This window comes from Rhincodon typus, chromosome 12 (genome assembly GCF_021869965.1).
Source record: "Rhincodon typus isolate 14 chromosome 12, sRhiTyp1.1, whole genome shotgun sequence".
Taxonomy (NCBI): domain Eukaryota; kingdom Metazoa; phylum Chordata; class Chondrichthyes; order Orectolobiformes; family Rhincodontidae; genus Rhincodon; species Rhincodon typus.
In genome coordinates, this window is record NC_063343.1 from 41,128,628 (window position 1) to 41,155,472 (window position 26,845).

General features: G+C 36.9%; 2 protein-coding genes across 7 annotated transcripts in view; one reads left to right on the plus strand and one right to left on the minus strand.

Annotated features, from left to right (window-relative positions):
* LOC109915511 (rho GTPase-activating protein 26-like) overlaps positions 1-14,319 on the plus strand; it is a 113,538-nt gene extending 99,219 nt beyond the window's left edge. Inside the window, exons 18-20 of the mRNA XM_048603979.1 lie at positions 8,703-8,813; positions 11,661-11,752; positions 12,446-14,319. Of these exons, the coding sequence (XP_048459936.1) occupies positions 8,703-8,813; positions 11,661-11,752; positions 12,446-12,534 (292 nt within the window). The 3' untranslated portion in view covers positions 12,535-14,319. The remainder of the gene's footprint in view (positions 1-8,702; positions 8,814-11,660; positions 11,753-12,445) is intronic.
* Positions 14,320-17,587: 3,268 nt separating this feature from the next.
* Positions 17,588-26,845, minus strand: part of LOC109914885 (progesterone receptor) — a 103,097-nt gene continuing 93,839 nt past the window's right edge. For all 6 annotated transcript variants that reach the window (XM_048604029.1, XM_020514495.2, XM_048604031.1 and 3 more), the window contains one exon: positions 17,588-24,643. In XM_048604029.1, the coding sequence (XP_048459986.1) occupies positions 24,488-24,643 (156 nt within the window). In that variant the 3' untranslated portion in view covers positions 17,588-24,487. The remainder of the gene's footprint in view (positions 24,644-26,845) is intronic.

A 26,845-nucleotide genomic window follows, 5' to 3' on the forward strand; every position in this document is an offset into this window, starting at 1 on the left:
TGTGTGTGTGTGGGAGAGAGTGTGTGTGTGTGAGGCCGTCCACAGTGGTACCGAACGTGGCCATCAGCCTCTGCTCGACGACTCTGCATTTTTGTGTATCCCGAAGTCTGCCTTCGAGGACTTTTTCCCGAAGAACCGAGGCCAAATGCTGTTGACCACTGAAGTGTTATCTGCTGGGAGGGAACCCCCCTGTCTGGTGATAGTTGCGTGGTGTCAATTCATCCATTGTCGTCGCATCTGCATGGTTTCGCCAATATACCATGCCCCTTGCCTGCACCGTATGGCCAAGTCACATGAGTATTTGCCATGCACATGGTGGTGGTGTTCCCATATGTGATGGTAGTATCCATGTCAATGATCTGACAGGATTGCAGAGCTAGCCATGGCAGGATTGTGTGATGTTGTGCTTGATGTTGTCCTGAAGGCTGGGTAGTTTGCTGCGAACAATGGCCTGTTTAAGGTTGTTGGTTGCTTGAAGGCGAGAAGTGGGGGTGTAGGGAAGATCTTGGCAAGGTGCTCTTCATCATCGATAATGTGTTGAAGGCTGTGAAGGACATGGCATAGTTTCTCCTCTCCGGTGAAGGACTGGACGACAAAGGGTACTGTATCGGTCATATCCCGTGTCTGTCTTCTGAGGAGGTCAAGTTCGGTACCCATGAGGGTGGCCCCAACTGTGATCTTGGGTTCATGTCGCACTGCAGGTGACCCCACCGCACTATACACTGTCACACACGCACGCAAACAGACTCACACATACACGCACACAGACCCTCTCTCACACACATGCACACTCTCACACTCATACGCACACGCATACACACATGCATACACAAATACTGTCTCACTCACTCTCACACTCTCAAACACAAGAAATTGAGTGTCTTGATGCCTCTCACTACACTTGATGAAGGAGAAACATTCTGAAAGCTAGTGTTTTCAAACAAACCTGTTGGACTGTAACCTGACATCATGTGATTATCAGTTAGGTGTGGTTGGGCTATCCCTTTTCTCCAGCAACCAATTTAAACACCCCAAGGGCTTTTGAAAGTGGTCAGTACTTCAGAGTGGTCCAGGATTAATAGACATGACAGCTCCCTGGATATCTAACTCAGACTTGCAGTATTTGGCTGCTGTGATCACAACTGATTTAATTTTTCAATGGAGTGGAAGTCTTTCTTGTCAACAAAGGCACTGGTTCATGATCAGCTACTCTGATAACCATTTGGAGGGATTGTCTTATGAGCCAAGGGTGAACAGATTGGGACTTTACTCACTGGAGTTCAGAAGAATGAAAGCTAATCTCCTTGAAGCATAAAACTTCATAACAGGCTTGATAGGGTACGTGCTGAGAGGATGTTTCCCATGATGGGAAAGTATAGGACCAGAGGGCATTATTTATGAATAAAGGGACACCAAATTACGACTGAGATAAGGTGGAATTTCTTCCCTCAGAGGGTGAGACACTGTGGAATGCCTTGCCGCAGAGATCTGTGGGGGTAGAATCATAGAATCCCTACAGTATGGAAACAGGCAATTCGGCCCAACAAGTCTACACCAATCCTCCAAAGATCATGTCACCCAGACCAATCCCCCCCCTCAGCTATCCCTGTAACCCTGCATTTCCCATGGCTAATCCACCTAACCTAGGCATCCCTGAACACTATGGGCAATTTAGCATGGCTAATCCACCTAACTTGCACATCATTGGACTGTGGGAGGAAATCAGAGCACCCGGCAGAAACCCATGCAAACACGGGAAGAACATGCAAACTCCACACAGAGGGTCACTCAAGGGTGGAATCAAATCCAGGTCCCTGGTGGTGTGAGGCAGCAATGCTAATCACTGAGTCACTATGCTGCCCAAGCCCTTGTGTACATTGTAGGCTGAGATAGATGTGCAGACAGCTAGATTCTAATCAGGAGAGTAATCTAGAGTTACAAGAAAAGGGAAGGAAAATAGATGTGAGGAATGCAAATTAATCATGATCCTATTGAATGGCCGAGGAGGCTTGAGGGGCCAAATGACCTACTCCTGTTCCTATTTCTTATGGTCTTGTGTGCCTGTGAACACGTGACAGATTCTGTCATCATCATATAAAAGATGTGCATAGCGTTCATCAGTTGGCCATCTCAAGTTCTGTTTCTTCCCCGGACCTCATTATTACCCTCAGTGTTGAGTAATCTGCAGTGACTTGATCTTTAAGTCCAACTTGTGGGTATGAGGTTCTTTCACAGCTGAGCTGATCTCTACTCACCCAGTTTTCTGATTGAAAGAAAGAGACGTTCCTGAACCAGTGGAAATCCGCCGATGGCTGAGAAACCTCTTTACAATGAGAGAGATGAATAGATGGGCTGTTCCAAAGAGAGCCTCAGTGGCCTCCCAGATACATTTATGAATTGAGGACTGTGAAATGTCACAGAAATCCACAGTAATTCCACAAAATGATTCACTGGCAAAGAAATTCAGCACAGTTGTTAATTTTAATACTACCAAGATGTGATTCCCATCCAGTCCAAGTCTGAAGCCTCAAGTCTTTACCCACCAAAGCTGGCAGAAGTATGAAACAGTGCTCAAGACATCCTGAGTCATCATCAACAATAGCTGCAGATAGCTGCAACTAAGCCTTACACAAGGGCTTTCCTTTGATGTAGTGACTCTTGTTCTGCTAATCCTCTTCTGGAGGCTGTGCAGTAACCATTGACAGCTGCCACTGTTGTTGCTGCTGTTATTGTTGTCTTAACAGTTTTCAGAGTCACAAAAAGATCAGGGTTTATCTATGCCATAGTCCTTTCACTTTCTGGAGATCCATGTGAACAGGACGTAAATGTACATGGTACTATTAATAGGACACTGACATCCTTTCCTCCTGGCCAAGTTTCCAATCAGCATGTGCTCCACGTGATTCTGCATTGCTGTGTCCCTGTAACCATTGTCACAAAACAAACCCATTTTGTTCCCTGATGTCATAGATGCGAATCTGTCACCTTGCCTTCGGTTCTAAAGTGCCACTCTGGGATGAAAACTGTTGGCTAACCCTGTGCATTAAGTTGCCACTGTGGAGCAAATACTGAATGTATTTATCATTTGAAGGTGGAAAATGTCATCTCACCAACTAAAAAGGAAGGACATTATTGTTAACATTTATCTTAATGACAAGAATCTGATTTTTGGACTCTTGCTCAATTAAGTCATTACAATCGCTGATATTCTAGCAAATCCTGTGTATGGAAAATTGAGTTGTTTGTCTTTCTGTCTTGTTCCCCTTTTCGTCTCAGAATTTTTACAGACTAGTGGGATAAGCCTGAAATTCACCATGTGAGGACTAATGCTCGTATACAATGACAAATTGCTTTCTGTTTTGTTTTAAAATGCATTATAAATGTCAACATCAACAAAGGCTTTCAAAATCTGAAAAAATCATTTATTTGGTGTTAATAACACATGCCCTTGCAGAATCCACAATGCATTATGGAGATTGAAGCCAAGCTTGGATGCCTCAGAGTTAAAGATTAATATAGGATGTCCATATGCATGTGCCATAAAAGACTGTTTAAGGTGAAAATATCAGCCTGATGTTATATACAGTTGTTGGAAGGAATCCAAGGTTATTCGTTTGGACGTTCAGTTCAGTCTAATATATTGGTAACTAGTTATTAATTTAAATTGAATGCAAGTTACTTTGACTAGCATTTATATAATCAGAACATCAAAGCACAGTTTTCAAATCATTGTATCTGAAACTAATTTAATTTAAATTTTAAATTAGCAGTTTGACATTTAAACAGACATCTTAAAATAAATTTGTTTTAAAACGTATTAGATTAAGATGCACTATTTTAATTGATAAACACTTGAGACTATGGTGAAAACTGGGAGAAGTTATTACTTTTAGCATGCTTTATACTAATGCAACCCACCCACCCCAACTTTCCCCAGTCTTTGTCATAATTGGACTGACCATCAAATGTATCCAATGCTACTTTTGTTTTCTTCCTTCTGCCAATTTCAGAAAAAAGTTGTCATTGTTCTGGCTTCCAGTTTGCTGTTCTGTTATGCAGATAAACTGTCTAAGCTTGGACTTTTACTATCAATATTTTCCTATCAGCTTCATAATTCATGCTGTATCACCTTGTGAACCACATACAATAAATCAATACCCGCCTTCTCATGCTACATAAATTGTTCTTTCTTGTCTAAAATTCAATCCTGGTAAGTGTGAATTTGAAAAACTTCAACTTCAGAGCTCTTTTTAAAAAGAACCAAGATGTTAGTTTGCTATTTGGCACACATTTCCTGTTTCATGCTTCTTGCTGTATTTTAACTACCATCAGCTCTTTCAGCATTTTCCTTGTACATAATGCAAAAATACTGTGGATGTTGAAAATTTGAAACAAAAATTGAAGAGTTAGTAACACTCAATGCTAAGCAGGATTTGTGGAGAGAATGAAAGGTGTCCTTTCGAGTTTAGGTCCTCAGAATTGGTCTCCATTGGCCAGGATTGCTTTCTTATTTTAATTTGTTTTGTTACTTTAAGCACCAGAATACCTACACATACAGGGTCAGGTCTATTTTGAGACATCATTCCAGCATGATTCCAGTATGAGTGCTCAAGTACATCATACTTTACATTCTTGTATAAGTGCAGCATACAGAGTTTCACACATGTAATAATTTTACCTTTGATCTCTATATGCATAACACTAATGTCACAATAATAATTTGGTGACAGCAGAATGCTCATGGTCTTTATCATTTTGTTCTAATCATTTTATTTTCTTAGTTAATTTGCCCTATTTAGCTCTTTCCAACTCTTATTACCATAAACACAATAAAATAATTTAATATATTTCAACCAATCCCAGGCCTAACTGATGACTTTTACATATTCCATCACACTCCTTTATTTGACGAGTTGCCTTTGCCTGAGGTCAGCTTACACACTGCATTCCATGCTCAGTAGTAGCAAGCTGTTTTAACTGTGTTGACCCTACAGTTAGACCAAGATATCAAGTGTAAACTCTTTTTTTCCCCCACAGTATCTACCCAAAATATCATCTTGTGTTCTCTTCATAGATCTGACTTCACTTGCTATATTACCAACATTTTTGGTTTGTGTTTTAATTCTGGCATTTGCAGTACTGATTGTTTTATTTATGTTGCTTAACTAATTATGATTTCTTTTCCAGAAAATTCTGCCTTAAAGTTCTGCTTCGTAAAGATGATTTCCATTTGCTTCCTTACTCTATTTTCTTTCATCGATTTCTGTCTTCTATTTTCTAAGTCCTGCTTTCATAGTTGTATCTCTCCACACTTATCCACAGCTCTTGAAATGTTTTCATAATCCAGCTTCCAGCTTCAAATAAAGGCTAGGTAGATTGGCCATGCTAAATTGCCCGTAGTGTTCAGGGATGTGTAGATTAGGTGGGTTATAGGGGGATGGGTCTGGGTGGGATGCTCTGTGGGTCGGTGTGGACTTGTTGAGCCGAAGGGCCTGTTTCCACACTGTAGGGATTCTGTGATTCTATGATTGTCAGTGAAATGAGTCTTTTATATTCTCTTTTTTGCAACGTATTTCATCCATTGTTATAATTTCATTATCATCAAAAGCAATGTTTATTTTTATTTTGTTCTCACAGCCCCTTCAGCCCATCTAACCTCCAAGGTATATTACCTCATCCACACTTCAATTTGTCAACAATACTTTCCATGTGATATGTTGTCCATTTATCTGTGCTCTCTATACAAAGAAGCTTACCTGATGAAAGAGCAGTGCTCCAAAAGCTTGAGATTTCAAATAAACCTGTTGAACTATTACCTGGTAACTTCTGACCTTGTTCACCCCAGTCCAACACTGGCATCTACACATTATGGCTACCTTCTTTATACAATCTGTGATTTAGGTAATTGGGAAGCTGCCATTGAGCTATTCCATTCTTCATTGATCAGTTTTTCACTTTATTGTGATGATAGCAACCAGTGAGAATATAAATATGTCACATTTTTTAAAGAGCTTAATATGTCCTGACCTTAGCGTATAAATAAAAAAAAACTGGGAATGCTCAGCAAATATGGCAAAATCTATGAAAAGAAACAGTTAACATTTATGGTTGATGACATTCGATCAGAACAATGTTGATTTCCATTAATGCGCGGATCGCTGATTCAGTATTTCCTCCCTAATGTATCAATCATAATTTGTCAGTTGACTGTATTGAAGAAATGAATATCAAGAACCATGACATAATCCTCACTTCACAATGAAGCATTCCAAATCTTTTACTCACTTCTGCAATAATTTTTAGTTCCCTCATCCATTTCATAATCTAGAATTTTTTCAAGTTTATCTGCTAATTTTTCAAGGTACTCTCTTTCCTAGTTGTAGTGATAGATACGTAAGAAATATGCAGTTGAGCCACTGACATATGCTGTGATGTTTAAAGTGACTTCAGTAGTCAAGTGAGGGAGACTCTGCTTGCAGGTTGGAACTAGAATAGCTTCCAGTCAAGATGTTTACTGCAAGATCCTCATATAAATAAATATTACTTGAAGAAATATCTTGCATTCTGGCCTGAGCTTATATTGTCAGACACAAACCAAAGAAACACCAGCAGCACCATCTGTCCAAATGTGTGTCTTTTAAAACTACAGGTCATTGTTGTTTGCTTTTTAATGTACTTTCTAACTACTTGCCCGATTTTGAAGATCTGGTCAGGACATACTCTCTGATGTCATGCTGATTTCACCTCAGATTTACATGTACTATGTCCTGTTGAGAAGCACTTTGAACATTGTTGTCCCTGGCCCCTAGGACAGACTAACCGCAATTCCTCATTTCTTCCTGACATTTTTTTGTTAGTTTCCAAACCAAAAACACTTTGACATTCTTAATGTATGGATGCAGTGCAGATTGCCACAGTACAACTCATCTGGCAAACAAAACTGCGGATGCTGGAAATCAGAAACGAAAACAGAAATTTCTAGAAAAACTCAGCATATCTGGTGGCATCGGTGGAGAGAAGGCAGAGTTAATGTTTCACATCTGGTGACCCTTCTTCAGAATTGATTATATCTGAGATAATGTTGGTAAATATGTTAAAGAGGAGGTGGGGAGAAGGGATAAACAATAGGGCGAGACGGAGCCCAGAGAGAGAGAAAAATGGTTGGGCAGACACAGGAGTGGGTAAAGGTCAGTCGAGGAGAATAAATATCTGCTAATGGAGACCATTAGTAACTGACAGCAGTTGTTTCAGTAGCAGCCCATGTGATGACAAAGCCTAGTGTGTGGGCGTTGTGGTAAAGACATGGGAGATGATATTCAGGTCTTAAAATTATTGAACTCAATATTGAGTCCTGAAGGCTGCAGGGTCCCCAAGCAGAAAATGAGGTATTGTTTTTCCAGCTTGCACTGAGCTTTGCTGGAACACTGCAACAAGCCCAAAACAGAGATGTTGGCCAGGGAATATAGTGGGGTGTTGAAATGACAGGTAACTGGAAGCTCAGTTATTTTTGCAGACCGAACGCAGGTGTTCTGCAAAGCAGTCACCTAGTTTGTGCTTCATTTCCCCAGTGTAGAGGAGACCACATTGTGAGCAGCAAATACGGTAGACTAGATTGAGTGAAGTGCAAGTAAATCGCTGCTTCACCTGGAAGGTGTGTGTGGAACCTTGGACAGTGAGGAGGAAGGAAGTAAACGGGTATTATTACACATTCTGCGAATGCATGGGATGGGGCTGTGGGGAGATGTTGGGAATGGAGGAGGAATGGATCAAGATTAGAACTAGATCTTTCAGAAATGAAATAAGGAAACCCATCCACATAGAAAGGTGTTGAATGGCCAACATCCTGTTCCTGTATTTCTGTGTTTCTATGCTCCTGTCTCCTATGTTTAACGTTTCTTGTATTTTCTGCAATTTCATTTACATTCTCTTATCAACTCTCATTTTGTCTGGTAATCATTTAATATTTTGGCTGTTCTGGTTTGTTTAGTATGCCAGGGAAGTCATTTTGGTAGAGTTTCCCTGAATAGTTAGCAGATACAAGCTGAGGACAAATCATTGTGAATTCAGAAAGATTTACAGTTGTCCTGAGCTACTAAAACTACTGTTGCCGATAGGACGTGCCTTTTTTCTGATTCTTCATTAGCTCCCGTGCATTGTTGTTCCCTCTCCCCAAATGTAGCTGGTATTTTTTTTAATCTAATGGAAGAAATCTGAATTTGGATTACTTTAATGTGAAGAATCTGCATTTAAGTCAGCTATTGACAAAAGATGTTCAGTATTGACATCTTATGGTTGTCAAGGATACCGATGAGAACTGAAGGACAAAAAAAAATTATGCAGCCATACAAGGCTATGGAAGATCACAAATCTGTTTTTTCCATTCCTCTATGTGAACAAATGTTAAAAATATTGTAGATTGAAAGTAATAGCAGGAGTTTGTTTTAATATTCTTCTGAATCAGAAATTTTACCAAAATGTGTTTGAATACAACTGTATTTCTGTGATGTGACCATGTTCCTGTTTATTTAGAGTTCAGTGTACTGTTGAAAGTCTTGTTTACAATCATGTTGAAAACTGTTGCCAAAATGCCAGCAAGTTCACAAATAAATCCTTAATGTGGCATGCCAACCTAACGAATCTGAAAATCATGTCCTTTCTGTTATTTTTTTTTCTGTTTTTAACACTGCTTATTGAATTTCTAGTCCTCTCCCTCCCAGTCCCAGCTCACCATTATCACCCTCGTGGCCCATGGTTTCAGCACCTTCAAGTCCAGTACCTGTTTCCTCAACTTCCAGCGACTCCTCCCCTCTCAGGTGTGGTACCAACTTTTCTTTTCAATTGTTAACTACTACTTCATTTGGGGAGAAACCCAACCCTTCCCCCCAAAAGGTTTTAGAGTTTTATTAATAAATGTATACACTAGATCACTGACTTAAATTGATATTGGTGCGTTCTTTAACGGTAAGTTAATCTTATGTTATTCATTTAGTACCAAGTAGGGAAATGGCTAAATTATGGTTCTTTAGCCAATTGAAAACCAGCCTGAAGACTGAAGTTTTCTTTTAAGCAGAACCTTTGGTAAATTTGCATTCAAACACAGGTGAAGCTTTTATGGTTGTGACTGCTGTATCTCTTCAATGTAATATAATTTTATCAAAGCATAACAGCCAGTTAAAATTCAAAATAGCCTATGAGAAAATGCAGATTTTACATAATAAACCAATAAGGTTAGGACTTATCCAGACATAAAAGCCTTTACAAAATAGTGTGAAAAAATATTTTGGAAGTATATTACTATATTGTTCATCATGCTTTATTTTAATTTCAATTCAATAAGAAAAAACATACTTTTATCATAAATTTTTTAAAGCTATTTTAATTAATTTAATAGCTGTTAAGTAACAAATAATTATAGAGTATTTATAATTACTTTATATTTAGAACAGTACAGAATGCAAAACAGTACTAAATAGATTGATACTCACTGATATCTTACAATCCCAATATAATTCATTAAAAGCATGTATACTGTTGAGTCTCTTACACCTGTGTTTTAACTTTTCTCCAGAACACTGGCAAAATTAAAAAATTGTTTTATAAAAGACATCAGAATAAATTCCTGCTCATCTAGGATTTCTTATGTCTCCTTGAATGTACAGACATAAGCTTGTATCAGTTCCCAGTGACATTTGCAACAGTATAACAGCCGTCACTGTAACATGAGGTTGAAACTGAGGCTAGCTTCTTTGTCCAGAAGTAGTCTTCAATCCAATCCCTTTGACTGAAAGCAGTGGGTGCTGAAACCAAATAAAACTAACTCTTTAAAAGAAGAACTGTAAAAAAGCAAAACATTCATAATTACAGTATATATTTCTCACCATCTTTTACTATCTTATACAATGAGCAGTTTGGTTTTCACTTGTAATTGTGTTTATTTACAGTAAGTTAAAATAATATTTCTTCTATGGGAAGGTTTGCATTTAATTTTGTTCTGTTGAAGCATAATTATTTATAATATTGTATCTTGTCCCTTGTTCTCGTAACAAAATTCAGTGATTAAATTGGGTGTTTATATTTTGATTCATTATTTGTTTATATTAAATTTTGATTACTGTACCTCGCCATTTGTTGGCAGTCTTAACAGCTTTGAGTGTTCTTGATTGTTTGTTCATGTTTCAGTTGCAAATTCAAGGATTTCCTGCTAATTTTCCTCCTTGCTAATCTGGGGACTTGTGCCAAAAATTGGATGATTTTGGCCCACAGATTAGAAAGAAACAGTCTAACATAGTCACAGTCAGAGAATCATTGGCTGTAAATTTGTAATCCAGACTCCTGTCTTCTCTGCTTATGTCCTGTCCTGTGGAATCAAACAGCATATTCCTCTGCTGTTGTTGTTGAGCATATTCCTCTGGTTGTTCATAATAGGCTGAGTACAGATCATACTTGATCACCCCACACTTGAAAATCCAAAGTAAAATATCTCTTGTTAGATGTGATTCTGCAATTGGGTAGAACCTGTTAAACTTCGTGGGTGTGTTAATAGCTGTACTAGCAGTCAATCTGTGATGATCATTTGGATTTACAGTTGCTAGAAGCAATATACATTCATACAGAAGGATTTATTCCTTGAAATCAAAAGGAATATATTCAAGCTTTGTTCTTTTGTTTTTTTTTAAATAACCTGTTATTGTAATAAGTCTAAAGGTCTGCATTGCTTTCTCAGTAAATCAGAGTTAACTTGATTACCAATCAACACCATTTCCTCTAGTAAAAAGTATTCAGATCATTTGGCTTTCTTGTATTTGCTCTAATAAGTGCAAGATAAGTTCAACAATGTGTCTCTCTTTTCAGCAATACTTCCACAGTATTGTTCAGCAGAGAATTCCAGGAGTTTGATCCCATGTCAGTGAAGGGATAGTAATCCAGTTCCATACCAGGATGGAATGTGATTTGGAGAGAATATGGCAATTGGTATTGTTCCCATACACCTATTGCCCTTGTTGTCTTGGTAGTGGAGGTAAATGGTTTGGAAGGTGCTATTGAAGGAGCCTTAGTGAGTTGCTTCAATGAATATTGAACCGGATATTCAGTGTTGCCCTGTGCATTGGTGGTGCAAGTGAGTGTATATTTAAAGTAGGTGAAATTGGCGAGGTTCAAACAGACTGCTTTGTCCTAGATGAACTTCTAGACAATGTCATTGCAGCCACAGTAATCTCAGCAATTGGGGAGTATTCCATCACCTCCTGAATTGTGCATTTTTGATCGTGGAAAGGCTTCACAGGAGTTTGGAAATTTATTACTCATTTCAGAATTTTTAACCTATGACCCCAGCCCTTCTACCCTCAGTATTCATATGACTGCTTCAGTTAAGTTCCTGGTCAGTGATAACCCGCAGGATCTTGATCATGGGCTTGTAGAGATAGTAATGCTATTGATACTGCTATCATTGAACTCTGTATTAATCTCAAAGGCATTTAATCTTGTCTTTCCTCTTTGAACAAAGGCTGTCATGAGGGTAGAAGCTGGGAAACCCTCGCAGAATACAAACTGAGCATCAGTGAACAGTATACAGAGCTGTTCTGAACTGCTCTGTTACCCGCCCATCATTCTTATGACTTTTTAAAGTAAATCCCCTTAATACTGTCACTTCACTTTTACAGTATTCAATGTCGCAAAGCTCGAGCCTTGTATGCATGTAAAGCGGAGTATGACTCAGAATTATCCTTTAGTGCTGGAACCATGTTTGAAAATGGTAAGTGTGGAGAAAATTATATTGAATTAGAGGTTCAATCAGAGTTCTGTATGTGCACAACTTGCCTAAAATGATTATGTTTTAGCTTTAAAAGGCTCCATAAAAGACTGTAGTAAGAATTACACCAGAAACCAATTTAATATTATCAGTTGGGCTTGCATTGCATTTTATTTGCATGTGCTAGAAGCTACATATAGCTTCTACAGTTGCATGTACTTCATTGAAGAAAGGATCATGGAGACTGTCAGTCCTGACTGTCAATTCCTTATGGCATGCCTTGACCAGAGTTTGATTCAAGGTTAAGCAGCTAAGATTGGCAGTTAATAGATCTTGCTGCGTCTTCATGCCAACCATGGTACAGCCAATCAGCACAGTCTTTTCATGCTATATAAATTATCCTCCCTTTCAAAGTTTGATTTCGTATGTCCTATTAAGCTTCAACTTCATGCCTCTTTTTAGCAATGGATAAATGAGCAAGTTATTCTCCTTAGAGGCTGCACACAATAGAAGATATTGTCAAACGTTGTCAATGAAGCAAATGTAAGTGAGGAGACTTGACACTATGCAATATAAATGCAAAACTTGTTTCATTAACCATTCTTGACATGCTTCCTCTTGGTGAAGACCTCTTGTTCTGGAGCTGGTCTAAAACAGTGCTTACGCTCTCAGTATTAACAGTTGTGTATTTTGCAGTTCATTCATCCAAAGAACCTGGTTGGCTTGAAGGAACATTGGATGGGAAAACTGGACTAATTCCGGAAAATTATGTTGAGTTTCTATAGCCAAAGGTGGAAGACGTTATTTCGGAGCACTACATGGTATCCATGGCAATGTGCGAAGACATCAACAAGATTTTAGCTTTTAAGGTTTTACTTCTATTGCAGTAATGCAATAAGGAAAGATTAGTGAACTGGAGATAGATGATTGATTAACTTTAACCCTAGCCTTTACTGTCCTGTAGTGTTGATTTGATTCACTGTTAATTTATCAAACCAGAGCCTGTAATTATTTCTGAAGGATTTTGTTTTAATTCAAGCAGTTCCTGGATTCCTAAATTAGGGTTTATTTTATCTGAACTATACTGTATCATGTATATAGTGTAGATATTCATTCTATGAAGGTCGTGGCAAATGTAATCAACATGATGTAGGCAGTGTGTTGTTTCAGCTTTTCCTTTGCAAAGTATCTGTTAGTTTGCCATTTCATTTCAAGATGTTTCCAGCATTGACCAGAAATTAAGCTGGTCAGACTACTTGTCTCCTAACAAGGATTTCTCCCAACAGAACAGTTGGAATCACACGCTTAAATTATAGAATTGTGATAATGCATACCAGAGCTACAAGGGGCTTAGAATGATGCCATCAGATGGTCAAATTTTATACTGAGATAAAGCTCACACCACTGTCTATATGACTATTTTAAAATCTTAATCACTATGGGAAACATTTTTTTTTTTTCAAATATATTAGTGATATTTGCATGAGATTTGTTTATAGAAAAATGATTGCCCTCTGATGTAAAAAAAAATTGGATTTTAAGAATGTTACTATTTTAAATAAAAACGTTTGTATAACATTTTTAAAAATGACAATCAACCAGAAAGTGAGATGTTTCAAACTATCTTCACATCAGAATTTATTTTTAACTGTACTGAAAAATGAATTTTGAGCAACAAAGTATGATTTTAGCAATCTTCCTTCCCTTGCTTCTGAAGCTGGAGAGGTAGTTATGCTTGTGCCAATTTCTAAAAAGAAAACAGATCTAATCTGGTTTCATATAAATGTAATGATTTCGAATCATCTTTGAAACCTGGACTTTCAAACACAGCAACAACAAAAACCTGAGATAACAAGGTGTAGAGCTGGATGAACACAGCAGGTCAAGCAGCATCAGAGGAGCAGGAAGGCTGATGTTTCGGGCCCAGACCCTTCTTCAGAAATGCATTTATTTTTCCAGGGTGCAATAAGAAAAGGTTCCATGATCAGAATATACATCCATTAAAAGGCTGAACCTACTGTATTGGTTTGACAGTGAGCATAAGTAAAGAGGTGTAAGCAATGTGTGTCTGTTTAGGACAAGCTTTTTTCCTAATTTAGTCATCTTGCATATTTAGCTTTTTAGGGGATCATTGGGCTTTGAACTGCTAGGAAGGAGCAGGATGAAAAAAATGAAGGAAAGAAAAATCTGGGAGAACAAAAGGAAGCTTTCACGGTCTATTTGTCATTCTACTTCTTGATTCAAACTGAACAAAATATGTATCAAATGAAGATTGAGGGTTTTTTTTTAATGGATATTATATTTTGAGGGATATCTTTGCTTTTTAAAATTTCTGAAGTCCTCATTACTGACTTAATGGCAAGCTTGCTGAGTCCAGTTGGTTGTCATATGAAGAGTTATTTTGTGTGATTTTGCAGCAGTGGTTAATGTGCCTTCCATGTGGTTCACTGTTATCAAAATTGTTGCTAGATAGCTCATCCGATTCAAAAGTGTATTGTTATCAAAGGTGCATCCCTTTGCATTGTCTGTAATTATCTTCAGATTGCAATAAAATTATTTGGTGTATGGAAGATCACTGTATGATTCATGTAAAGAAATAAGGTTATTCATCTAATCAAGTTTTTAGTGTGGCACATATTAATTCAAAGTTGCTAATTAAATATTTTAAGTACTAAATTCCCACTTCTTCTACATATTGCTTAATTTAACTTATTTTGCATTGAGGTAATAGTTTAGAAAATTAAGACTGGTTTAGCAAGAGAGAACTGTTTGCATGCACTAATATGCAGTATGTATCTACATGTGCAATTGTAGAATAGATGGCATTGACACCTAAGTATCAAATACAGACTGTCACAAATAGGTAGGCATTCCTTTCTTGACCATAGAGCAGAACTGCACAGTTTCCTTGAAATTGAGAAGTTTTTTTAAAACATTCTTTAATAGGATGTGCATATCATTAGCAAGGACCGCATTTGTTGCCCACCCTTAACTGTCTTCTGGCCTAACAAACCAAGGGCAATTAACAGTCAACCACATTGTTTAGAATCTGAAGTTATGTACAAGCCAGACTTGATGAAGATGGTAAATTTCCTCCTCAAAAGGGGTATTAGTGAATTAGATTGGTTTTTAGAACAGTTGGTGGTCTGACTTTCAAGTGTAACTTTTATTAATTAAATTCTAATTCCATCTGCTTTCCTGGTTGGATTTGAACTCATGTCTCCCCAACATCTCATGTTGGGAGAATGGTGGCATAGTAGTAATGTTGGTAATTCATCTGTAGATGTCACTAATGGGAGCTGCTATCTTCAAATGTTTTTCTCATTACTGGCAAGGGGTATTTATGTGGGAAATTTTGATGTACCAATACTGTATTATTCTGAAAGCAAAATTTTAAACTTTAAAAAACAGATGTAATGGCTATAATGTTGAAAATGTTAAAGAATTTCATGGAGACATAATCAGGCATCAGTAGATAACAAACAAACAACAAAAGAAGATATAAAAAAGGCAACTAAAACTCTAATGGGCATAGATATCAGAGGAAATGGAGATAAACAGGTTTTGGGGAGGATATTCTGATGTTGGAGGCATAATGATGATAGGATGCACAGCTCAGATGCCAGCAGCAGCCCAAAATTCCATAATTTTTCAGTGTACCGGGTCCCTTAGTAGTTATATTACAGCAAGCCCTGAGGCCCAATAGCTACAAAGCTGAGATTTCATTCAAAATGAGAAAAAATCAGATGAATTTCCAGGACTTACTAATTTAAAAGCAAGATAATGATCTTCCAGTTATTTCTGACACATTATCATTTGATCATTATACATACCAGTCTGTTAGATTTACATCACCATGAAAATCAAGCATGTGAATATTTATCTTCCCAGATTTTTTTTTCCTGAGAGATGGAATTGCTTATATGAATTATATCAATAGACTAAGACATCTCTTTATTTACAAACAGAACATTTTTTGAGAGACTGTTTCATTACTCTGGACTAATTTAAAAGGTTTCCAATTTTATCAGTGAAAAAGACTTGTGTGATGACCAAGACTGCACCATCACTCCAATTACACCAGTCCATGGATCACAGAATGAAATATTTTCCCAGTTACTGAAATGGCCATCTAAATACCTAGTTTTAAATCTTAAAATGTCATCCAGGTCTCGGAATAAATTTGTATTAGCAGCTAATGAAAACAAAACTTACTAAAAGAGATGCAATGAGTAGTTAACATTGAGTTAAATGATAGAGAAGTATAAATGCTCATCCCTTTAACTATCCCCAAAACAAAAGTAAACAACTTAGTTTAAACTCTCCCCAACCCACTAGTAAACCCATCTTGAGGATATTTATTCATCCTGCTCAGGTGGAGCAATCACATTTGAATGGATACCTCTGTCCCATTCCGGTGGTTCTGCTGTATTGGCCTTTGATAGACTAACAGCATTCATTAACATGAGAAGATTTTCTGTTTGTGTGGTAGGAAATTGCCCTAATGGACCAAAGAACCCCAAAGCTAGCCAGCGGGTTGCCTATTGAAACTTAATCCCATCAGGACCCAGAAATGGCTATGGTAAATTTGTCATTGACTTAACAGTTGGAGTTTAGGATACCACAATAATTAAATATTGCCATTTTGCAGGCTGATGTACCTTAAAAAGAATGTTCAATTGTTACAAATTATGAATTTAAACACTAAGCAATGCCACTCACCCCTCACACCCACATTTTTAAATTCAGCATGAGTTAATTGCATTTTACAGTCACTCCTTCCTAGAAGCTCCTTTGCTACTAGCAGTCCTTTCTCATAATACTGTATTTGAGATAACCTGTTCTCTTATTGACACCATAGCATACTTATCCACTAGCCTTTCCTCTATACATTTCATAGACTTCTTTTTGTCCACTCCATTACTTTATAGCCTGAACAAACCAAATCTAATGTAAGCCCTTCATAATTATTTTCTCAACCTTGTTGCATGCAGCTCTAATTGCCTGGTTTATATTCTGCTCTACATTACAACCACTCTTAAGGAGCTTCTAAAGAACACGTACCAATATTTGTTCCCCTGCTCTTTCTTTCTTAGGCCTATCCAATCTGGTTCAACTGTGGGGGTTTTGCAAGATCCCATCCCTCAACTGGGCCTCCTACATCTTCTATTGTCAGGTTTATTCAATCTCCTCTTTCATTTGCCTATCTTCTATAAAGGCTATTAGGTCATACCTGTTAAGTTCTGTTAACTCACCTGATTTGTTGCACACATTCAGGTATAGTTTAGTGTTTTAGTGTTTTTTTTCTACCTTTCCCCATTCAATCACCATAGTCAATCTATGTCTTCCTAATGCAACTTGCGGTGCTCCAGAATCTTGGGTCAATGTTGCAGGCAGAAACAGTGAATGAGAAAGTGAAAACAAGGTTTCTTATTATGAGCCATTACCAGCCTCTCATTTTCAACTTTATTTTGATTTTCATTGCAAATACTTCTTCATTGGTATCTCTAAACACTGGAAAGAACGTACACTCAATGCTTTTCTAGTGCTAGGACAGTTTTTGTTATACTCCAAGTAAGTTCAAAGTTACTTTGAAGGAAGTAGAGATAGGGAAGGAGTATGGGAAAATGAGAGGGAAATGACAAATGACAGGGATTGGAAAGTAATTTATAATCATCATACTGGTCGTCCTCCACTACAAAATCTGCATATGCTTTTGCATTGCGCAGATGTAAGTGCATTGCACAATGTTCTAGTGCACATTCTGATCTTAAGGCTTTTGCCATTATTAGCAGAAATGGAAAGAAGTTATTTTGTTGAAGTAACAACTAGAGACAGTTAATGGAAAAGCAAATTTATTATCCAATTTCTGTCCGTTATCTGCAGTTTGGAAAGCTCTTCACAATTACTGGACTTAAACACTTGCACAATAATGCAAATTACATCTGTAACAACATAAGTAATGAGACAAATTTTCAGAAGTACCACAAAGATCAACCAGCTCTAAGCAGAATAAAGAAGGGATGCAGGACTATGGGAAAAAAAATACATAAGCATTTGACTTCAGGTTTTAGTTAGTAGTTTTGGAAACTAAAAAGGTCTTTGAGAAAAACTGCACGTTGATTTTCACTTATTGGTGGACCATTTTACAATGCACTACTGAGAAGTTGAGATTATGGGGTGAAGCAAGTTTTCCAAAATATTTTTTCAAATATTGATTTTATTTTAAAAAAAAAATCAATTCTGATGATTACTACCATTTCAGCATTCTTTTCTATCATGTTTAAAATAAACATGTCAGTAATAATTCATTGTGTACAACATACATGAGCAAATTTTAGAGGTAATAGGGGCGTATTTGATTGTCTGACCTTTACACATTATCTCAGTGCATGTATATAAAATTATACATTCAAAATTAATAAAATTCTGAAAAATATTTAAGAATGTATATCTCTACATACAGTAGATGCAAGTTTTTCTGCCCTTTTGAAAAAGGCACACCTTTAAAGTAATGATTAAAGTGTCAGTATCCTCATTTTATATTTATAGAATAAATTTAGGAAAATATTAATTAAAACTATTTTCAAAATTACAAATTAGGTTATCAAAATGGTCACTTTTGAAGAACTTATTTTAATATCACATTCTAATGAATTTGATCTATTTCAAAGGGGATGTAATAAGGTGGATGTTTTAAAAAATACATGTATAAAATATATAGCCATTTAATTATTATCTGGATTTTGTTAAAAGCACAATCCTTTTATAAATTCACATTAATAGGCTGCATTAAATTCATGAAATAAGTATTTTCTTTTAGGTTTGATAATTTTTCTAACTCTACATGATGTATACGTTCTACATTTCAAGCATATTTTGTGGTGCTTACATACAATGTGTATGAATTCAGACAACGGTTGGATTTTCTTGTTTTTGATCACCCTGCCAGAATAAATCCTTGAGTTTTACGAATGCCCGGTTAAGGGGGAAATGCGACCTGATAAGTGTCTTTGGAAAATATTTTGTAGGACGCTTGTCAGGGTATGTCCTGTATTATATTTACTTCCTTATATCTTTAATTTGTAGGTATTGTGCATTGTGACAATGGATCTCAACATAGAATGAAACACAAGTAACCAGGTTTTAACTAGTCTGGTGTAAAGCAAATGACAAAGCAGGCTTTGTTTATCCAACATCACATTGTTCCTTCCTTCAAATTTTTCCATAACTCTCCTGTTAATTCTTAATCAAAAGACCGATTTGTGATTTCACCACAAAGTCAATAATAATGTGCAATGCAATTGATTTCATCAATGTCTGATGCCTTTTCCTTCCATCTTTAATTCATCTCCTCTTGTAGTTTCTACCAAAATTTGTGATTTACCACAGCTTGTAAATAAAAATCGGGCAAAGATCTAAAACATCACTTAAGATCAGCTCACTAGTTAATTTGGATGGAAATACTTCATAAACGTACTTCACAAAACAAATTACCCAAGTTATGGACACTTTTCTAAGGCACCCTGTGTACTGAAATGTGTGCTTCAGTTCCTGTGAGAGATTGAGATAGATTCGAATCTATCGGAATTGATGCTGTTTTATAATATTAAAAAAAAGACATATATTCTCACTTAATTTATTTTAGAATATCCTCTTATTAAAGAAAAGCCAAGTCAGCAAAGATGAATGATTTTCTCTCAAAAGGGAACAAAAACCCACATGCAACAGGCCACCTACACAACCTACACAAAAGATCAGCTACAGATTTGTAGAACAGATGTCTGTGGCCATCTATATAGATATTTACTGATCAAGCTGTTCAGAGATTGAGTTTGTGGACTTGAACCCAGGCTTCCTGTCTGAGGTTGGGACACTCCCACTGCACCATAAGAGCCCTCCAGGTCACGTATATACACTGTGTTTAAATACAAAGACTGGCAACTGTACACATGCATGAAATAATATTTTGCAATAACATTTGTCTGTAACAGCCTAACAATATAATATGTTCAGAACTAATCGGAGTTAGAATTTGTTTTTGCTGTTGCTAACTGACTGATGGGCCAAAGGAAGTCACTTTCTACAAGCTGTAGACATAGCTGTTTTCTGGGTTTAGGGTAGAAATTAAAATATGTATATTCTCCATCCCAAAATGAGACCAGCCCATTTTATAAACTTCTTTAAAAAGCATCATTTGGAAAAAAATCTCCATTCAATTACTGATAAAGCAACAAGTGGAATTTTTTTTCTTAAAATTCTGTATCCTGTAAGGGTATGGGAGTTGAAATTATATTGAATATATTAAAACAAAGAACGGTAAGTCACTTTGCTTCAATACACATTTGAATTTAAAACCAGGCCCCATGTCTGATTACACAAGTAAAAATAGTTACTGATCACTGAGCAAATTTCATCACTACTTTACTCACATGACTCATACAGAGGTAAAACTGCAGCCATTCCTTAGCAGCATTTTCCCTTCTTATGGGAAAATAATTAGAAGCAGACATTAAAAATAAAAACTGTTTTTGGCATTATTATTGAACCCACTGCTAGCACCTTTGGCAAACTGCCAACAAAAATATAGAGACGTTAAAGAAAGAGAGATATTGGCTTGTTTGTAACAAGACCATAAGTAGTAGGAACAGGATTAGGCTGTTTGGCCCCTCAAGCCTGCTGTCATTCAACGGGATCATGGCTAATCTGACATTCCTCCTGTCCACTTTTCTGGCCTTTCTCCATAACCCAGACTGATCAAGCATCTATCTGCCTCAGACTTAAATATACACAAGGACTCTGCCTCCACAGCTCTGTGGCAAGGAGTTCCAAGAACTCTTAATCTTCATGAACTTCGAAACACTTCCATCGCTATTGCGAGCTGTACTGATTTAATTACCTAGACTCATTTCTACTTATGAGTAATGCTTTATGACAGGTGAAGTAACAGTAAAGACAATTGGCTATAGCAAAGCATAGAACTTCCATAACATTAAGCCTGTTCCTTCTAAAGCATGACGAAAGTCTCTGCAGGCCTTCACTACTAACACCACTGACTAGAAATCAGGAGTTATAAAACAGAACAAATTTGGGGGGAAAACACCTCAATATCAAAAACAAAAAAATCAGTCCAACCTACATGTTTAATAACCTTTTTTTAGAAAAAGTTACAATGCCAATGCCCAGACGTGGATTCCCATGACACATGCCTACGCATCTCAAAAGCCATAATTGTGTTATGCCGCGAGATTGAAATTCATTGAAAAGTTCTGGTATTTGGGAAGGGCAAAGGATTTCCAAGACAAACAAAGGAGCATCAACTCAACAGTTAAAGATTATAGCAGTTCTAAACCGGAAACTTCTGCTGTGCAATCACTCCAGATAATTCTCCTTCATGTTTTGAGGAATAATTAAATTATCCCTGAAATAATGGATGGTATTAAATTTTGTACAGATACATACTGATCTTCCCTTTACACACATTGGAAATTAAAGCAACATGATACATCAATAAAAAGCAGTTTAAAATCTGAGTAAGCGCTTACGATTTTCACATCCACACATCAGTGCTCTGATCCAATTGCTTATTAACTGTCACTTTTTAAAATTATTAAACTATTAATTTTTCTTTTAAAGCTTGCCTTTAGATCAGTGGTAGGTACCAAGTCAGACTTGTGTCTGTGATAAATCTCATGCTTTAGATAAGACTGATCAAGCAACTATTAAAAAGTAGCACTAACCTGAAATTTTAAACTTTGTGAATACAGTTTAAGACCATGATTCTCGTAATTCAATTGAATTAAGTATCAGATAGAAAAGAAATGCTATATTTATACACATACACACCCACCCAAACACAAGTCTTCCAATTTGAGGCAAATATTCTCAGTAGACTCAACCAAGTGTATATGAAGGGGCCCATATATGTGCAGGGGATTCAAGATTGTTTCAGCTCTCCAAAATTTTCAGTTATCTATAATCCCACATTAATTGTTTTTTCTGGATAAACAGTAAAAGGAAAATAAGCATTTATACTCAAAAGAAGTGTGAAACTCAAATAAATTAGTTAGGCTGCAAAGTCTGTTTTAACAATTGAGGACGTTTTTTTCCAACATCACCTGATGCAAATTGCAAGCTCTCATTGTAAAAGCACATTGCAAAATAAACCAGACAGTATATGCTCCATGGAAAAACGATACTCCTTTTTTGAATAAGGTATCAGCAACTGGCAATTTACTGAGATATGCTGACTTTAAACAGCAATATGCATTAGGTATTTTGGAACAAAAACTGCCGTGATACTTAGTGAGATTAAATGAACATTTCACAGTTCTTGTTAATTTTTATCTGACATATGTTGGGCTGACCAGTAGCATCATAAGTAACAGTCACCAAACTAAGGGGCTTGGCAACTATTGTTCTGCATTGACTTTGAATCAAATTACAAAAAAAAACTGTAGAATGCACCTCCATAAACATAATTCCTTTTCATTTATCTCCTATCAAAGCACATTAGTATAGTTAATGTTCATGTTGTCCCTTAGTTTGTGCTGACAATTAGCAGAATGTCTGTACTCCAATTGAATGAACTAAAACTAAAATTCAGGATGCAATAAACCTATGATTGGGATCTGATCATTTCAATAATTTCAGTATTGCAGTTAAAAACAATGCATTTGTTTTAACTAGTTTCTGGCAATTAGTCCAATTGGGGAGGTGATTGAATTCAATGTCTTCAAAGTAAATACACTGAGTAAGTATCAGGAGAAAGATTTATGCTTACTCTATTACTGAGTCACTACCCCAAAGTACCACTATACTTAAAATCCTGGACACATTATGTTACACAGCAGAAGCAATATTTTAACCTAATTAACCTACTTAATTTATGTGGCTTAAAAATCAATACAGGTTTTTTTTAATGAAACTAAGCAACTGAAATGCACCCTCCCCAACACTTATGCAATCAATTTTCCAAACTGATTATTATTGTTATACTACATCAAACAAATACCTTGAAATCAAGGGTTTCTTGTTGTTGCTTGACAAACATGTTATTAGCTGATAAGACTCAAAGCAAATCAACAAAGGTTTCTGAGTTTATATGTATACCAGTTATTGCAACAAAATATGGTGGATGTGACAGTGACAAAAATTGCTCTCTCTTAAAAGGATTTAAAGACAGATATATTTCTAATGTCCCACCTCTGTTGTCTACACTACTAATTCTTGACCAAATCTGTAGTTTAGAGTGGAGTGCCAAATTTTGAAGGAAAGCAGAAAGTGATGTTTAAATTATTCCATTTGAGTTACACCTAATTGTATGACACCATCCATGAAGATTGGAGTAAATTTCACGGCCCAGGCTGTAGGTGAATGGTTGGCAAATAAGGAATTGAAATAAATTTAAGGTGTTTCTGCTTTTTCATTTCCTGATTTCTTTCTGAAGGCAGCCCTTCTTGTTTTCAGCAGATCTATCTTAATTATACATATTTAACTATAGTAATAAATCAGAAAATCTTGAATTACCACCTCAACTCTACAGCTGTGAACATGAACAAAACTCCTATTCTCTCTCCATTCCATGCTGATAATGTCCAATATATTATAAACTGCATACCAGAGGGAAGCATAGATAATGACTGACAAATCAACTAGAAATGTATTGAATACAAAGGTAGATTGTAATTAGATTACGAGTTAAAAAATATAAACTTTTATCACCAGAATTAAGCCTATGCTACAATAAGCTTCTGTCAGTCAAAAATTTACAATATGCTTACATTAAGGAATGCATCAACCCCGTCGAAGCCGAGAGGGGATTTTCCTAAATAAGGTCCAGGTGCTTATTACAGAAACTGTGCTAGCTCCATTATGGAGCACGGGTACAAATCTAACAGCAATGATGAACCAACAAGCATCAGAACCAAACAAAGTAAATAATAAAATGTGGCATGGATGCCAAGGGCAAATAATTGGCAGAAATTCTGTAGCATCTTTAAATGTGGTCACCGTCATGTTGCTTAATCAATCTAACCCAGTCCATGGGCTTGCAGAGGGCTGCATATACTTTTCCACACTCTCCTGACGTTTGAAATTTGTCCTCTCGGATCACACACCAGTTTTTTTTTTTGAGAAATTCAAATACTGGTTTGTTCATCTGTAGTTGATCAGTCTTTTTCAAAATGACCAGTTTCTGCATATTTACATGAGAGCAATGAGCAGGCTCATTTGTACAACAGAATTCAATGATGGCTATAAAGAAAAACTTTATCAGGCTCAAATTCCACTTAATATAAAAATACATACTGATACAGAAAAAAAAACTAAGTTAGCAGTTCTCCTGCGTTAACAATAAACTGTCCAAATTGGCTACATTAGACTTAAAAAGCTTAAAAAAAGGCACAATTTTCCCTTTTCTGATATACACTGTAAACATCTCATTAGAATGCATGCATAAAATCAAATCTGTATCACAGAACACAAAAATGAAATTTACAAACAAAATACATGCAGATTTTCTGCCACCTATGTTTTTCAATGTACAGTCCTTAGGCTGTAAAACTTCATCTCCTTTTCGCCTCAGCCCAGGCCCGTTCCTCTCTGTAAACCATATGTAGTGCATATGACAGAATGGCAAGCGTTTGCAGGACAAACATTTCCAAATTTCCGATCACTTTGCGAAAAGAAAAGCTATGGAGGATACTTTTAAGGCATTTTTTTTCCATTATAAGGCAGTCACTTGTGGTGAAACCGGAGCTGTTTGGCCATACCTGCCATGACTTTTGGTAACTGATTGCTAATGATTTCCACCAACATTTCAGGGAACTCCACTCTCAGAGTCTTTGATTCCACAAAGGTGTAAAAACAAAACTGCAACAATCCTTCAACCAACTACAAGAGAAAACAGCAAGTATATCAGTAAAACACAACCTATTTGCAGAGTCAAATCTGTTTGCTGTAGGAATTAAATATCTGTAAAATACGAGATATGATCAGAAAATCGACTTATTACTGTACATTGAAAACTAGAGAGATATCAGAACTGAGAAAAGGATTCTGGAGGCAACCTTTCTGGTTATCCATTGCTGCCTAGTAGGTGAATAGGCAAACTTATCTCTAATGGCTAACCTTCCTAGATGGAGTGGAGGGGGCCACATTTCAATTTTTCTCATCCTCAGGGGACCATAACGGTAAACATGAACTCCAAAAAAAATTTTAAAGGAACAAATTTATATTTTACTTGAGTATTTAACAGAAACAGCCATGAAAAAATTGTCAAGCTTAATAATAGTTAAGTTTTGCCTTTTTGGTCAAGAAGCAGAGCTAGAGAGAAAAAAGATCTCACTGCACTACTCAAAGGGGAGGAGTCTAGTTTTAGATAAGATTAACAGGTCATTCCCCTCAATTTAGTGAATATTTCTGTGACACGATATAGAGAGGACTGAATATATTTTCTTTCCAAGCACCCTCAATGAATGTGATAAGAACCAAAACTGTTAAGGGCATTCAACACAGTAAATTCTGTTTATTCTCAGCATAATCTCTTCCCTATAATAGGTATAATGGGATACACTGCTAGTCTGTTTTCTGGACTATGCCACAGTTGGGGGCCACCCACTTAAAACACAGAATAGATGAAATATTTTCTGAGGCTGTAAGTCTTTGGAAGTCTCTTGCTGAAAAATTGGTAGAAGCAGAGACCTTGAATAGATTCTTTTTAAGGATTGAAGGATTATCAGGGGTAGGCGTGAATACAGTTTTGAGGCTGGAATCAGATCAGGTATGATCTCAGGCCTGAGGAGCTGAATGGCTTCCAGTTCTTTTCACCTATGTTCGTGTGTTCAAAATGTCACGTTGGATTTGAAAAGCTAAAGAAAGGCTCAGACCAACCTAACTTTGCTCGGACTATTTTCTGACACTGGGAGGTATGTAGTCTCTAATGCCTGAATGAATATATTTTCCTTCCCAGTAGCTTCAGTAATGCAGTAGGAAATGCAAAACATTTAAGGGCATAGCATACATTAGATTCTGCCCAAGGATTGCACAATCTGTTTCCTGTAATATATATGATAGGCCACAGAATTGGTCTAGTTTTCAGATTAAGCCTTTTTTCCCTGGATTGGCTACACTGGGCCCTGCTCTGCAACTAGCCAACAGCAGCTAATGTTGATTTCTGTTTATATATATATGATATGGTTTGACGTAATTCCACTGTTTCACACCTTCATGACAGGCTTACCAACATGAGAAAATTACTTAAAAGCTGTAGTCAAACGACAGCCATTATCATAGAACAGACTGGAAGAATACGCCTCACGTACATGGCAAGATCCTAGCCACAGCTAAAAAAACATGAAGAAAGCTAATCACATTTTGTTTCTCAATCTGCTTCAGCCATAAAGTCAACCTGAACCCACAGGTTCTCGTACCCTCCTGCTTATTTGGTACTTGATTTTAATGGGCCTCACTTGTACAGCAAACAACAACTACAGCCCTTTTCTCCAACTTTTAACTCAGTCAGTAGAATTCTTGCCTCTGTGTTACTAGGTTCCAGATTCAAAACCCAGTGCAGCTCTATAAATCAGGGCACTGCACTGTCAGAGGTGCTGTTTTTTGGATGAGACTTTAATCCAAGGCCCCATCTCTCTGTTTGGATGGATGTAAAAGATGTTGTGGCACTAACAAGGAAATTCAGAAGTTACCCCACAATCTTGGCCAATATTTATCCCCCAATCAATCACAAAGCAACAATTAATCTGATGATCACATTGTTGTTTGTGGGAGGGCTGCATTCACTGCCAAAGTGACTGCAGGGGGCACACTCACCACACGTGAGATCATTGCCTGCAGTGCTGCAGGTAGCTTCCTATATCAAAGAATAGAGCTTCTGAAATACTGAAAAACAAAGATATTTTAATATGACTGCACCAATAAATTGTTTCAGAGATAGTAGGAACTGCAGATGCTGGAGAATCTGAGATAACAAGGTGTAGAGCTGGATGAACACAGCAGGCCAAGCAGCATCAGAGGAGCAGGAAGGCTGACGTTTCGGGCCTAGACCCTTCTTCAGAAATGTTTCTGAAGAAGGGTCTA